The 16,747-nt window shown below is 34.2% G+C and overlaps 1 protein-coding gene across 3 annotated transcripts in view; it reads left to right on the top strand.

The window, feature by feature from the left end:
* LOC130574306 (solute carrier family 12 member 7-like) overlaps positions 1 to 16,747 on the top strand; it is a 63,870-nt gene that overhangs the window by 13,953 nt on the left and 33,170 nt on the right. For all 3 annotated transcript variants that reach the window (XM_057367462.1, XM_057367461.1, XM_057367463.1), the window contains exons 4-11: positions 1,662 to 1,808; positions 2,517 to 2,571; positions 4,806 to 4,936; positions 6,815 to 7,056; positions 9,374 to 9,585; positions 13,673 to 13,840; positions 15,233 to 15,331; positions 15,989 to 16,046. In XM_057367462.1, coding sequence (XP_057223445.1) covers positions 1,662 to 1,808; positions 2,517 to 2,571; positions 4,806 to 4,936; positions 6,815 to 7,056; positions 9,374 to 9,585; positions 13,673 to 13,840; positions 15,233 to 15,331; positions 15,989 to 16,046 — 1,112 coding nt within the window. The remainder of the gene's footprint in view (positions 1 to 1,661; positions 1,809 to 2,516; positions 2,572 to 4,805; positions 4,937 to 6,814; positions 7,057 to 9,373; positions 9,586 to 13,672; positions 13,841 to 15,232; positions 15,332 to 15,988; positions 16,047 to 16,747) is intronic.

The following is a 16,747-nucleotide window of genomic DNA, read 5'->3' as shown; positions in this document are numbered from 1 at the left end:
GTAAGTGGAATGTATGATACAGTTGGAGTCTGCAATGACATGCTCGATTGATCCCTCTATGACCAGGRGATGTTTTGGAAGGAGAAAGCTTGGATCAAAACATGTGACCTGACAGAGTGTAAGAATTTAAAGGCAAGGAGGGATGATGAGCTGGATGGTGAACATGATGACTGAAACTTAAGACAATTAGGGTAGATGCTGGGAAAAGGGAGAGTGCTGCGAGTCATCTGTCTTTGTGTGGGAGAAGGTGTGCTGCTATTGAATTTATATGCTGAGCTTTGAAGAAAAGAGCAGAAACACATGAGAATGAGTAAAAGGAAAATGAACACAGAGCAGAAGAGACAGATGAAAATGTGTTTGAAAATTTTCTTAGAAGGGCAGCTCATTTGATTGGGAAAAGAGATTTTGAGTGGAAGTTGGTACCAAGACAGTGGGCAAGGGTCGGGAATAAAGTCCAGCTGTTTGTTTTAGCTTTTTGATTATCCTGTGTTTGTTYGTGAGTGGGCTTTCTGTTCGTCTACTTATGCTTGATCTACATTTGTTCCATCTCATTTGAAGATAGAACTTCAGGTGTGAGAAGATTAACGCTGATCTACTCACACCTTCCTTAGTGTGATCCCTGTTATCTATTCAGCTACTGTGTAGAGGTTTTTGTCAATGCAGCACCATTTTACTCCCTCTGGAGCTGACTAGCCAAATGAACATTGTGTACTCACTTGCACTTAATCTTGTTTGAGCACCATGGTATGGCTTGACAACACAATTTTTATGTATGTGTCTTAATTTAACTTCTAAAATTGTGGTAGTTAAGTAGTAGCCTGTCAGTGTAGTGTTTTTAATGGTGTGATTGAGACAGTGGTGTTGATGTTGTCCTAGATGCCAAAAAATAAAAAATATAGTCTAAATGAGGTTCTGTGGTATGTTATAATACTTGGAAACTTAGTATTTTTTAAATAACTTTGATAACTTCTAAAGCRTCAATGCTTGCTTATTAATTTAAATTGATTGCCATTTTTTGCAGCCGAAGTTGTGATTTAAAACCACCTTTTAAAAACACCTGAAAGCTTTTGTGTGTATCTTAACCTATGATGTTACTARCAAATAAAAAGTATGCATATACTATGTTGTGGCAGGTTTTACAATTTTTGCAAAAAGAAATTGTGGTCAGCTCTGCAATTCTTCTTGCTCTGTCTTAATACCTTGTACCTTAGTACCTTAGTACCTTCAGTTTTTTAAAAATTGAAAATACTGTTTAATATCATTTTTGTGCCAGCTGTGTGGCAATTTGTGATSAACTTTTTACAGAATATTTTGATTATGGCAGTAACTTATCTTCAACATATAACTGTAGCCTGTAACTGGTATTTCAGAAGAAAGTTTRTAATGCATTGTAATCAACAGATAAAGGGGCATCCTGTCTCTATCAACGTTTCATCCTAATTCCTGTGGAACGAGTTTGCTATCACAAATAGTTTTCTATCTTTTCAGGAATTTTTCTGTATAAATAGCATATTAATATTTGCGAAACTGGACACTGAAGTTACCATTCAGTTTCACTTGGCATTTGTTCATGCAGCATTTGTGATAAGGGTTTGTGGATAAAGTGCTTGTGGATTTAAATTTTTCATGCAAAGGAATTGGTGTTCTCACTTCATTTACAGGGTCCACGAATGGGCACTTTTATTGGTGTGTATCTTCCCTGTTTACAAAACATCTTGGGAGTCATCCTTTTCCTACGTTTAACATGGATTGTGGGAACAGCTGGCGTCCTTGAGTCTTTCATTATCGTGTTCATGTGTTGTGCTTGTGTAAGTCAACCTTATTTTACTTTTCCTTTTATTAAACTCTTGGCCAAAGTCTGTTGCAAGAGTGCTGGTATGAGTGTCAGGGAAAAATAATCATATTTAATCATATTAGTTAAACTGTGCTTGTATTTAACCAATATGATTAAATTGAGAGAGATGGCTTTTATATTTAAGCAGTGAGTGTCATGTGTCATTCTAACCTGTATGGACTTTCTTTTGAGCTGATCAGAGCAATCTTTTSTTTGAATTATTATATGAATTTTATTAAATCGGCCTTTAGCAAATATTTCATTACTTTGAAATCTGAGCTGTTCTGCTTTTTACAACCTCAGAAAAAATTGAATAGTAAACTCTAAATCAGACCACAGCATTATGTCCAAAACTAATGTTTTCAAATGTGAGACCACTACTAGATGTTGTCATAACAATGTTGAAATCAGTTTTCACTGCATTTTAATTGGAATAATGAATATTCTATTTTAAATATTGTCAGTGGTCTGTGTTCTTCCAGTTCTTTTTAAAGACTGTCTCAACTATCTAAGTTAACAGAATCTTCTACTCAAAATTTGAGTACTTGATTTGTATGGATATCCCAAATTAAGCGTCTTAGTTTTAAAGAAAATAAATTCTAGTTTCACTGTATTGCTGTTTTGCCCAATCTTAAAAAGAAACTCTGATATTTTAAATTTCTTGTACTTCATCTTTCCACAGACTATGCTGACKGCAATTTCAATGAGTGCAATAGCAACAAATGGTGTAGTTCCAGGTAAKGAAGAATTTTGTCTTAAATAGTGAATTGTCAAATGATGAAAGTTTACAGCTGGGATAAGAAATTATTATAGTCTCAAATATCAGAAGTAATGCTTTTGTATCAAATGTTATTATCTTTTAATTGACTTTGTAAGTAACTTTTTWAAGTGAGATGCAGTCTTTTATGTAGACCTTCTGGGAATTAAAATCTGCAGCACATYTTTGTCATCAATCATCTGATCCTGTTTTAATGAAAGATAAGATGTTATAATTTGAATTAATGGAGACTGGTCTTCACACAAAGCAAATTTCTTTGCAAGTAAGGCTACTACTTCTTTCTCTCCTGAATTTGCCTACATTTCATCTAARCACTGCAGTTAGTTATCTTGTTTTCTGCAAGAACAGTAACTGGTCTGATGGAAGAAATATTTTTTATATAAGCRCTCTAAATTCTGCTCATTTTAAATTTTCACGATAGATAGAAAAATTGATTCGGCTTCATAAATAAAGAGGATTTTTTTTTTTAGATGCAAAATCAGTTAGGCCTTGAGGCTCTTATCTTTTTCAATTTCTTGACACATTGATAGTTCTGGTGTTCAGGCTTTGGTGTGAACTCTGAGCAGTTTACCTAATTAACTTAAAATTGTTACTTGCAGAGTTTCTGCAGCTCAGTAAGGGTTTTCAGAACTGTTACTGAAGTTGTTGGGCAAAAGTAAAAGCTACATTTTGTGTAGAATAAATGTATTATAAATGTATTTCTTGGATACGGTACCATATATGAAATAAAAATATAATAGACAATTTTGTTTAAAAGACTGGCRTTTTATAATAAAATGGAGTTATTCAAATCAGTGTGCAGATGACTAAAATGTTCTGCTCTTTTCCCTCATATGTTTTTAAAGGTCATTTTAAAAGTTTTGTTTAACATCTGTCACAGATTTTGAAGCTGGCAGTTCTTACACTGTACTGGCCTTAATTTTCACTCTTTTGTTGTTGGTGCCAGTTTCTTAGAAAAATGATGCTTGTACTGGAATATATGGAGAAGGCAGAAAACAGATAAGAACCTAGGTTTTAAAGGAGACCTGAGCATCAGGATCATTTCTTTTACCATTACATGCAACAGCGTTATATTTAGTAAAAGGACTGGTGATGCATCATAATATCTGTGTTAATTTCTCATTTGTTCATATTGAAAACATTGAAGCGTGTGGGACAGGTTGCCCAGGCAAGTGGTGGAATCACCATCCTTGGAAGTGTTCTAAAAACAAGTAGATATGATTTTTAGGGACAGCATGTAGTGGTGGACCTGGTACTGTTAGGTTAATGATTGGACTGAATGATCTTGGAGGACTTTTTCAACCTTAATGATTCCRTGAAAAACAGCTTCAGAGTCTGCACATTTATATATGTTAATTTAAAGTTAAACACTTCCTTTCTCTGTCTCCTTCTTTCTCAGTTGTCACAAGTGGAACAAATGCAATGAATTTAAGAGTAAAAAGAGAGGGAGCCAGAGAGAAGGGTTTGAATGAGGGAGTTAAGTGACATTCTAGAAAAAAAGATAGGAAGTGCTTGAAACTTAGAGCCTTGTTGAAAGGCAAATAATGTAATGGAAATGGGGTGGTAGTGGTGTACTTTATGACTTAAAGAAAGATGATGTGTACATATGGGAAGTAAGAGTGAAAAGAATTGAAAAATTCAGGGTCAAAGTGAATAGTATGTTAGTAAACAAGAAAAAGCAATCCCTACCTAACACTTTTAAATGGTACTGAAAAAAATATGGTCTGTTGTGAAAGTGACAATAGTTTCATATACAGAAAATAGAAAAATGTGTATCAGTAGAAAATATTCTAATTTGTTCTTGTCTCACAAAGCAATTATTTTGGAAGCTTACTGTTTGATGGGAATCAGCTTGAGGCTAGAAGCTAAAGATTCATTCACATTATTTATACCTGTATATGCTTTTCTAATTTACTTCTATTTASCTTGTGGAATTTTTCATCTTCTTTCTTCAGTCGTTAATTTCTGTTCCCCAGAAAATGCCCATGGGGATATTAATCTTGAAATGTACATTCTAACTACTTAGTTGGCATAGACTTTGCTACAGTCTTGAGYATGTCAGCGGAAACATATGCAGTGGTTATCTTGATTATGTTGATTGAATGATTCAAATTTTGTTCTCTACTCTCATACTTAATCTGAAGGCCTGGAGGTGTTTTGTGTGGTTTGTTTCTTTTTTTGTTAAATTCACAGCTGGAGGCTCTTACTACATGATTTCAAGATCTYTAGGGCCAGAGTTTGGTGGAGCAGTGGGACTTTGTTTCTACCTGGGCACCACCTTTGCAGGAGCAATGTACATTCTTGGTACCATTGAAATTTTATTGGTAAGTACTAGTTTCTCCTAAGACTAAATGTATTTGGGCTTTTTGGGAGGTTATTGACRAATGTTTAAATGGTCTAAAATGCATTCTAGTTTGGTGATTGGTGATAGTTAATGTTTTGATACTACATTTTCAGGATGTTGATATTTATTCTTCTACTTGCGACTATTTGAGAAAGTTAAATTCTTGTCAGTAGTATAAAAATTAATTAAAGGCTATTTGATGCATATTTGTTTCACTTAATGTAGGAACCAAGCAGAAAGCTTCTCTTTCCAAATGATAGTCTGCAAGCCTAGATCAGGCAAGTGTTGCCAGGGTAACTTGCTGCCTAATGAAAAGTTGTGAAGAACATGAAGGGCATATCTCTGATGAGGCAATAGTAATCTATCCCACTTCCTCATTTCCAAACTACCGGCTTTGATTTTTTATATATTGGCAAAGATGCTGTAGAAGACTGCCTGTATGGCGTGGCCAAGCAACTATGGCTTTGCTTCATCCAGGAGGGGGCAGCTATTGGTCATCATATCAGAAACTGAAGATATGCACAGGAGGTACTTCAGAATTCTTTCTTGTTACTTACTATGGTCCATGTAATCAAAATTCAGGCTTTTTTGAATTTTTATTAGAGATAGTCTTCACCAATGTTGCTTGTGTGATCTGATCTATAGTAGCAACATAAGCACATACTTAATTGTGGATTGAATTTGGTGCACTGTTCTCTCTGTTAGAGAGTCTTGGTGCGTTAGTGTTGTTAATAAAAATGTATGGGTTCAACTACAGAATTTGAATTAAAATGCCACCTAGGATGCCTGACAAAGGCATCAGAATAGATCCCTGTCATAGCTGCAAGGCATGAGTATTGCTTTTTTTTCTCTCCACTGGGACATGGATTATTCGGAGAAACAGAAATCTGTCATCTGCCTGTGGTTTTCCCTGGCAAAAGCTGTGAAGAGCAGGGCAACAAAATCTACAAGAAAATCTTCTGGAGTACCTCCATACAAAGTTTAAAATTTCTGCAACATCCCAATGTAGGGTTTTCTAACAGTAAGCTCTGTGTAAGCATTTTTTCAATTTGCTTTCATTTTCATCTCTTCCATCATTCTAGTAAATATTAATTTACTAAACTTTTATTTAATCTAAGAAAATTCTGGTAAAGRATTGTCTACTTTTATTTTTGGACTTTACTTACGAACATATCATCGTAGCCCTCCTGTTTAAAGTTTCTTCCTGCCTTTAGGAATTATATTATTTAAGGATTGTCATTTTAGCAGGTTTCTTAAAGTGCTGGAGTTGCCTCAAGCCCTAATATTGAAGCCCTAGTAGCTGAGCAGAGAGGTCTTTTTTAGGGGTGCTAAAAGAAGGAATAAAGATATTGTTATGTAGTGTAGTACACAAATGTCTTAGAACTACCGATCAGTTTGCCTTTTTATATGCATTTATCAGTATGAATCCTATAAGCTATGTTTCCAACTTCTTTTCAGGTAGAGCACAACAAAATTTAAGAAAGAGATCTGTAAGAGAATCTTGTTTGAAATTGCAGTAATTCAAAATGTCTGTTTTAGCACGACTAAGCTTTGTCACACTGATCTTAAACTGTGCTGTTACAACTTTAGATTAAAATTTTATGAAGTATAATATAGGGTCTATAATACTGAAAACATTTTTAGTTTTTTATTATACTTTTGTTTGATGCTTCATATTTTGTTTTAATCAGTTGAAGTTTAGTATATGGTTAGATTTTGTAGTTCAAGTAAATAGTTTCTTAGTATCATTTGATCCTGCTGMTATTCAGTCATCAAATTAGTAGCAATTAAAAAGAAAAATGAGGAAGGCAAGTTGCAAGGTGGTCTCTTGTATTGTAGTTTGCMAAATCTCTTGCAGACCTATATTTCTCCAAGTGCTGCTATATTTAAAGTGGAAGATGTTGGTGAAGAAACAGAGGCTATGCTGAACAACATGAGAGTCTACGGAACATGTATTATCATTCTGATGGCCATAGTAGTTTTTGTGGGAGTAAAGTATGTCAACAAACTTGCACTGGTCTTCCTTGCCTGTGTGATTCTTTCCATCTTCGCCATATATGCTGGAGTTATTAAGACTGCTTTTGACCCACCTGACTTTCCGTAAGTGCAATATCGGTGTTGTGTGGGTTATTTAAAAGAAAAATTGAAGAGGGAATAGCAACTGTAACCATTTCTTATTTTAAGCTAAGCTTCAAAATACAACCACACTAGCTTCAGTGGTAGGTTTATGTAGTTTGGATGTTGATGTGCTCATTTGTTATTCTGAGTTACATACCCGAATATTTCTCTCATTTTTCATAAGATGTGATAACTCTAGAAAAAGTTCTTTGGTGCTTAAAATTGCTGGCTATTATTGCRTTCACACCTAATGAACAAGAAGGTGAATTTTGCTGACAGTGAATATAATTGCTTTATCTAAAGATTTAAACTAAAAACATGTACAATAAAGTAAAAAGGTTAAAAAAAAATATAGCTATGAATCATAGTTATGAAAGAAAAATGCTTTTAAACCTTCTGTGTTATGAGGAAATTTTTGAAACTTGGATTTCTCYGTACTTAAAATTGAGACGTTGAAGTGCTTAAATGCACTGTGTTTGTGAAGACTTTCCTGTCTATAAAATAAAATTTTATTGCTGTTATGCATGACACATTACTTCTCAACACCTTCAATGTGTTCAACTCTTAGCTCAGTAAGAGTTACAATTTTACTTCAGTTATTAGTTGCATTTTACTTTACCCAATTATGTGAGTTGCATTTTTGTGCTTATTTTCTTCTGAAAGAGAAAACAAAATTATATTGCTTGAAACATTATCAGAATAGGCTGATAACTTCAGTTCTGCTTGGCGCTTCATAATAAGAGTTATCCTTCTGTTGGATGATTATTACAGATTCAATATTACTTTGAAGCATTGGTAATTGCATTATGAATTGAGTATTAGAGCAGTACTTGTGGACTGTTCTGTAACATGATGCCAAATCTTCTATTGAGAAGATAAGCGTGATCAAAAATGTTGACATATTTCTGAATAAAACTTGTGTTTCTTACAGTAACTTCCAGTGAGGAAATAGTAATATCTTTTAGTCACCTGTTTAGGTAAAAGAGAGTTTATGTGGATATGTAACATAGATTACCAAGTTCCTGGAAACTTTACATGTGGCTGCTATGGTAGTATTGTGTTGGGTGAAAAATGCAAAGASGGGTTATTTTTCAATAAATATAATTGTTTACATTTAGAGTCTGCCTCAAAATGAGAAACTCAAGTGCAGTTTTATATAATGATAAGACTGATCTGATGGTAGTCATTAAAAAAAAACCAAAACCAAAACAAACAAAATAGCTTACACTTAGCTGGTTAGTTAGGTTGATATCAGTAAGCTCCATTAAGTTTGTCCATTGTATAGGTGGTAAAATAGTTTGCCTCATAATCTCCCATCTGATCAAACTGAAAGAAGTTTCCACTGTTTGTATCATTTGACCCTTCTGCTATTCAGTCATCAAATCAGTGGCAGTTAAAAAGAAAAATGAGTAAGGCAAGTGGCAAGATGATGTCTTCAGCAACAGTTTCCTGTTAAATCTGCTCAACTTCTGTGTGATGCCACAGCTTGAAGCTGCACTGGTGTATCTGCCTAACCTGCATATTTTATTAGATCTTCCTTCTTTTCTCTTCATAGATATATATCATTCCATTATTAAGCAAGTCTGGAATAGAGATCTCCTAAGCATCTTTTGTGTAGTTTAGCAAAGGAATATACCTAGATCCTTAATATCCTGTGCTGGTAGGAGTTTGCTTTTGATGACTATTCTGACTTTTCTAATTTTCTTTCATTCCTTAAAGAAATAATTTGCTTCCCAATACATGATTCTTTAATTTATTCTCCCATCACTGTTGTCAAATTTTAACTTGCTGTTTAAGCTTCCTGTCTTATTTCCTACCTTTTGGATTGTAATATTTTTGAGCATCATCTGAAGTTTTTATTTGCTGGTTAAGGAAGGGCATGATTTAATTTTGTAATACATTATATTTTCTTCATCAGACCCATCTTTTTATTAAGTTTATAAAGTATTGACTTCTTTCTTGTAGGACTGAATGCATCRTGATTGCTGTTATTTAGTAATCAAGCTGCTTAAATTAATTGTACTTTCTAAAGAATAAATCAGAAGGCAAAATAGCTGCTAATACCGTAAAGTAGAAATATTTGATCCATGTTTTAAAGACTATTGATGATAGTTTTAGATGTAAAAATGATATACTTTTATAGTTTTAGTACTAAATAGTTTTAGTAGATGTAGTATAGGCCTTAAGATAGGTAATATAAATAACAGGTTTCTGAAGAAGTCTAATATACAAAAAATGGCTTAATTCATAGCCATTTAGTGTACTGAAGGAACACTGACTTTATTTTTCTTGTTTATAGTATCTGTCTCCTTGGAAACCGTACATTGTCAAAACGCAGCTTTGATGTCTGTGCCAAATTTACTGAAAGCAATAATGAAACAAAGACTACACATTTGTGGCGCCTATTCTGTGACAGTTCTTTGCTTAATGCTACATGTGATGACTACTTCAGTCTCAATAATGTAACAGAAATTCAAGGGATTCCAGGAATAATGAGTGGAGTTCTAACTGGTAAGTTGGAAAGCACAGTGATTTAAAAATTTTTGGACATTATTAATTTGGCCAATAGCTGGACAGTAATATAGTGATCTAGTCTGTCACTATTTCTTTACCTCTAATCTRTGTGAAAGATCGCTACCTTGAGCATGCTGGTTCCTATAAAACTTTCATCTTGTCTGGTTTTAGAATCCTAGTGTCAAATGCTTTTATTTGGGGGTAATTGGAATTTCATAGGTACTCTTTCAAAAACCATTATTCAATCAAAAAGGTAATAAAGTGCTTATCACAGCTATTTGTTTAAATGTGTATGCCAAAACCACATCTCAATAAGACATTAATTAATACATTTTCAAACTCTCCTAAGGGAGAACTTGTTTCCACTTTACAGGTGGTGCAATGAAAATGAAGTCCTGTGGCTTGTCCAATGCGTACAACAAGTTAATGATGGAATTCAAGAAAAGCAGTCTWCTAAGCATATAGATTTTCTTGTTTACTCTTCTGTACAGTTGTGGCATCTTGGAATTCCAATTTCTCTGAATCATAGGATTCATCTTAAATGTGTAATAATTGGTATTGCACACATACACACATACACACACACACACAAATAATATTTCTGGGAATGAAATGGATGCTCTGATACCTCTCCTTTGCTTTCCCTTAAAATAAGGTTTGATTTAGAAAAATATGCAATGCTGCATATGGACACTAGACAATCACTGCTGCCATAGCAATCCAGTTTAAACTACCAAATATGAAGTGTACAAATACTTAAAAAGTACTGAATGAAACATAGGCTTCTCTGAATCTAAATTTGTGTTTTTTAAAAAAAAATTTTCTCAATGAAAGATGAAATTATTTGCTTGTTACAAGAAATGTAACTTAGACTTTGTTCTCTGAATTTTATGATTAAACATATGCATCTCTACAATTTTTAATGAGTAATTTTGCATTTCCTGCACCAGCTCACAAGACAGCTGTTTGTTTCATTTTTTTGCTACCCTGGAAGATTTAAATTGCTCTTTTGTTTTGTGGAGGATTCAGGCTGAGCAGAATTTATTTCTCTTTTGAGAGGATGCACTTTTGTTCCATTCGATGTGGAGTGTTTCTTTGAACTAGCAGTCCTTTATAAAAGTATATTTTGCTTATTTATTCTCACATAATACTAAGATCTCTAATGACCATTAGGAGTTTGCTGAAAGTTCAGCATGAGGGTCACGCTTACCAGTGATCACCACTTTTTGCTTACCTGTAGTAAATTTCATCAATTTCATTATGTTTACTCATTGAGTCTGATGAGTTTTGGTGTTGGTGTTTTTTTAAGTTGGTTTTGGTGTTTTTTTAAGTTGGTATTCCTTCTACAACTTTGAATTAACTGAGTATTGTGAGCGGGCTCTCATCTTGGTGCTAGCTTATTTTTGGGGGGGCTTTTAGAGTGTACTGGCTAGCCCTGGATACATCCTGATGGTCATGCTTGTTGAAGCTTACTGGTGACTTTTCTGCATTACAAAGCTATATATACATTTACTTTTACCTGCGGTTTTGTGTCTTTGAACTGTTTGTTTTATTTTTATCCATGTGAGGAGTTTCCTCTTATACAATGTCTGCTATAGATTCCTTAGTTGAGGAATATTTTAAAAATACGGGAAATACAGATGAATTTATCTAAGTGCATTGCCTTAATTTATGTTTCCCTCAAGGAATTTGAATACTTCCGACAATTTTCTGTTACAAAAGCTGCGTCGAAGCTTCCCCAGTTTTTCAAAGCTCAAGAGAAACTGTGAATAACTACTAAGTTTGTCAGAACTCAAAGATAATTCCCATTTTTATTGCCTCTCTCAACTGCTGTTGTTGCTATCGACTGTTCATGTGCAAAAGCTACTAATGAGTCTTTAGTTTCTATGTCTCCCTCAAAYACTTTTAATTTAAAAGAAATGGCCTTATATTTGTCCTTGAGTATCAATACTATTTCACGTCAACCTCAGGTATTTCAGTGTTCTTGGAGGTTTCAGGCTGAGTACTGCTTTTCCTACTTTTGTAAATATGTGCTCTGCTTCTGTTCACCGATTGAYATTTCTCTGAACAAGAACTACTCTGTAACAATGCATTTCACTATCCCAGTTACACCCAATGCTAAAAACACGTGTCCTGCTTGCTGATTGTGATCACACATTCTGATACCTAGTGTAAACCTGAGCTTTCTCAAGGAGAGTTTTCTTCCTCTTGATGTATGTTCTGCATTGTGTAAAGACTTTGAAGCTGCAGGCTCTGCACATTAAAATTTCTTGACTGAGAATATTCAAATACCATGACTGGGTGTCTCAGGAAGTGTGGTAAGTCCCAGGATGCATCTCTTACACACCTTGTTTGAATGGTGTCCTAACAACARTAAATCATTCTGCAAATGGCTGACTAAATTTTGCTATAACCTGAACAAATATGATACAGTTCTGCAAATAGCTTTAATCAACATTGTTCTGCTTCATGGTAGTGTGTTGGTCTGATACAGTATACCATATTTTGTGTATGTGTCCTAAATACTGCTAGAGGAGCCTTAACAGTCAAGGAATGGTCCTAGATGAAACAAATGTCTGGACTTCTCTGAAAAGTCATTCTTTTTTTCTCACCCTAGCTTTCATGTCCATTTGGATTATTCACTTTTGGAAAAATGAGCATGCTCATGCTGGTATGCACAGTTCCACAGTTAAGTTGAATACGTTGGAGTGCTCAAGTCATTGTCACTCCTGTGTCACACTGAATAAAGGACACAAGCTATTGAGTGCTCRTTAAGTGTTTGTTTCTGACTGGCAATTGCAAACTGATTTTTGGACTTTCTCCTTATGTTCCACAGGGAGTAGGTGCTCATTTGGAGATCTGGTGTTGTTTTAYATCATTCCTCAAATATCTGCTAAAATTTCTGTAATTTAAATTTGTTTCGTTAATTCTTCCTATGGCTTCAGTCTTATCTGTAGATCAGTCTGTTAATCCTCTCCATTTGACTGAGGTAATACACATAGCATTTTGTAGCAAATAATACTTAGTTTAAATCTTTGCTCCACTTTCTTTTCTGCTTCTCATGCATACTTCCACATAAGCTTACCAATTGTATGATTTTTATTAAAAATCTGGGTATGAGTACCCTATCTTTGGCCACTTASGATTCAAAGTCCATCTTCTATTGTCCTTGAAGTTACTTTTTACTATTATAAAGGCTTAGAATACTGTACTTAAGTTCACTGAAGTTGTTCAGGATATCTGTAAATTGGCTATTTGATCATCCTGGCAGTCTATGGGAATTGTTTATTTTCTTGCTGTAAAATCATTTGCCTTCTTTACRGGGTGGGAGAGTGTTTACTTTGTTTCCTCACATGTGGTAGGACGACTTTTCTTATTTTAAAAAAAGAATCATTGTGGGCTGTTCTCACATTCTTACCGAAGTGCATGACCAGTTTTTTCACTAATGTAATCTCTTCAAAGTTACTGGCTCTTTGCCCTGTCAGTCTTCAAACAAATGTCCTCAGTTTGCTGGGGAATTTGAACCATATTCTGCTAGTGTTGTTTTGCTTGTAAGTGGACTTCTTGAGTCTGGTTATCCTGCTTTTGTCACCAGGTGGAAATCTTTTGCCATAAATAGGTGAATCCTGAACTGTTGTCTGAGATTATTCTGTACAGTAGTCCCAAAGAACTCAAGTTAGTGTTAAGTAGCATTTCTTTTTTCATACTGCTCCTCAAAATACAAGGACAAGAAATACTAGTATATACGAAGGAGGTAAGTTTCCTTATTTTTTTCACGATAGTTCCTCTGTATACCTGTGCAATGTACGTGTACATTCTACAGACGCATTAGAATTTAATTCTAAAACTATGTTTTCCTTTAAAGGAAGAGAAATTTTTGCAGAACTCCTCTCACACTACTGCATTTTTATTGACATGGACTGGAATGTCCACCAGTTACAATTGGTATTAATCATATTGGCAAATGTAATGATTTTTGTGTAAGAAAAAGGCATCTAATTCCTAGGACTATTGCATTCTTACTAGTTGATGTCCTGAAACAGAGAGATGACACTGAYTTTTGTTTTTTTTCCCCACCTGGTAGATAATCTATGGAGTGCCTATTCAGAAAAAGGATCAATAGTTGAGAAAAAAGATCAGCCATCAGTTGCTGGATCAGAAGAGTCAAAAATGGGTGGACTTCCTTATGTTTTTACAGACATCATGACCTACTTCACAATGCTTGTAGGGATTTATTTCCCATCTGTTACAGGTACATGCAACTATTTTTCTTGTGTGAGAATGTGTACTTACATCTGTGTTTGTATGTTTATTGGTGATACATGCTGTTACCAGTTTCTGTATCCAGGGTTATGTCCCTAAAACCTTCTGGTGCTAGGGGGACATAGGTGATGGCTGATGGCTTTCAGAAGTTGTAGAACTTAAACAAGACAYCTGTTTATGGGATATTTCTATGTCTGGAAAGAAAGCAAAACTTTATTGTGTTACTRAATGCTTATTCAAAATAAGATGCCTACCTTTGTAATACTTCAATCTTCAAAGGTATGAGAGGACAGTTTAGTATTAAAATGATTCTTCACATATCCATGCTGCCTGGTTAACTGCCTGGAATTTGTTTAAATCCAATATATTGTTTTGTTTAAGTCCAATATTTTTTGTGCCTCACTAACTGTGTAGACTATTTTGTCAAGCTTAAAAGTTTAGACTAGTTGTCTTTCATTTTCCTAAGCTCATGCTTGACTGAAACATCCAGACAGATTTTTCTTCAAAAGTCCCAGCTGAAGCAGTTGTAATATCAAGTAACAGAACAGAACTCCAAGAAGAAGTTGCAGCACCATTTGCGAGTTTAATATCAAGGGGAAGCATCCCTTTGTATTCACTATTTGAACCCCACTGTTTCTATTTCTTTACTTCAGACTCTTCTCAACATTTAATCATATGTAAACCTGTGGTTAATGTTTTATTCCATGGAGTTGAATAATATTTTTGCACTGGAACCTCTTGACATTAGTATCCACATTTTTGCTTCCAGTGGTCAGGTTAATTCTAGGAGAGATGGCAGAATGAGTTATTGTATGGATTTCTTTCCCTCCTGTCACAGTATGTGCTACAAAATACATCTGTTCCCTTTTTAGATTCACATGCATGTAAACATGCGATTTTCCTGCGTATTCTTTTTCTTGTCTGTTTCTTTCTTTTTAGCTGTGCTTTTATTCATTAGTTATTGATTTGCTTGCGTATGTTATTATGGTGATCTGTTTAGTACAAAGATAGTGCATTAGGTCACACTGGCTAAAACTGCTAAATCTCTATTAATTTATGATATCTATCCAGTATTTTGCTATTCCTTGTATTTCTTCATTTCAAGAATGATTGTGGTGATGCTTGAAAAAGATTTAAATTTTTTTTCTGTCTTTTTGCTTTATAGGATTTGTGTATTTAAGTGGGTAGTAACTTAAATTTTTGAATAAAACAAAGGTATAAATTGAGGATTTGTGCAGGATTATATTATACTTCTGTAGCCTGCTCCATTGGTAATCCCTGAGTTAAATCAGGCTTAAAATTAGTYGTTCTTATTGTATTGTTTATTAACATGGAATTATTATTAATTGTTTTTATGACATAAATTTTGTCTCTTTTTAAGGTATTATGGCAGGTTCAAATAGATCTGGAGATCTAAAGGATGCTCAGAAATCTATTCCTACTGGAACAATTTTGGCTATTTCAACGACATCTTTTATTTGTATCCTTTATAYTGTAACTTTTTTTCTAGTCTGCATTCTGTAGGTCTGACAGGTTTTTCACTGTAAAGTCATTAGAATTCCCTGGGTATAAGATGAATGAAATCCAACCTGAAAAGAAATATTTTATATTTATCTAAAATACTGATATTATTTATAAATATAATTAAAATATTTCAAATTATATTAACAAATGGATATATTCTATATTCTACTAGTGCTTCAAATTCCAAGATATACTTGATGTTTCTAGTCAAGTAATCCAATGGTTTTTAGCATTATACTTGAATTGGCAGATGGTAGTTATACTCAGTATGACCAAATCTTAATCCGAACAACGAGCAGTAGATGTCAGTTCTTCAAAATCTAGAGTACACAAGTACTTGTTTATTTGTATGAGAAAATACCTGTTCTGTTGCATGATGTATGAACTGGCTTCTTCCAATTCTTCACAAATCACTGTGTGTTGAATACAGTCATAAAGCATATAAACTAAAATATCGTATCGGGGAGCAACTGAAAAAAAAACAAAAAGCAACCAGGAAACACACACACACTTCATTGCCATGTACWTTTTAAYTTCATACCTAGGTGAAAAATGGTRGGGTTTCCTCTGTGTGATTATTTATAGAGTATTCTTCCTTCAGTCTCAGTAACAGATCTCTCGTGTATAGTGTTGTTTGGTGCCTGYATTGAAGGTGTGATATTAAGAGATAAGTAAGTCATATTCAACTTCTAATATTACATGGAGTATGTGTAGTCAATGGTTATATTATTAGTACTTCTTAATTGCTCCTCTGTGRAATATGTATGTAGAATACGTTTATTTTGCTTAGGTTAAAACTGGAGGGAAGCTTTTCTGCTAAACTGAGATGGCTGTAAGAACTGGACAGGTTATCAGACTGTATCTCTTCWAGAAGCAGAATCTGAGATAAATATTTGAAGTTGAACCAGCCTAATAAAATTTTCTTGACAAYGAAAATCGTAAATAGTATTTGCAGAGCTGATGGATGGGGAAAAGGGGATATTACTTTGGGAGAAGTAATAGACTTTTGAGGAATAAAGAAAAAAATTGAGAATTACATGGGGAATTTATAAGACTGCAGTGCACTATCAGACGTATAATTTCCGCTGGATGTATGACTATTTTTTGTTTTAAAATATCAGTTGTACATCAGGAGACATGTCAGTTTTCAACCATGTGATTGCCTGATGAAATTTAAGGCACAATATGAAGCATGAAGGGAATAAATGTGATGGACATGAGTATGGAAAGAATCTCCAGATTTTGATCAATTTCTCCATTAGGACAAGTTGGTTAAGATGAAACTGTTGTCAGGTTTCACRTTTGTTTTCTTGCAGGTGTCTGATTCTCTTTTCTACTGAGGCCCATGTTTACTTTTGGTGGTAAAGCAGTG

This window comes from Malurus melanocephalus, unplaced genomic scaffold, assembly GCF_030028575.1.
Source record: "Malurus melanocephalus ecotype Western Australia unplaced genomic scaffold, MMel_1.1 scaffold_79, whole genome shotgun sequence".
Taxonomy (NCBI): Eukaryota; Metazoa; Chordata; class Aves; order Passeriformes; family Maluridae; genus Malurus; species Malurus melanocephalus.
Note: the sequence above shows the minus strand (reverse complement) of the source record. Positions and strands in the feature narration are given on the sequence as shown.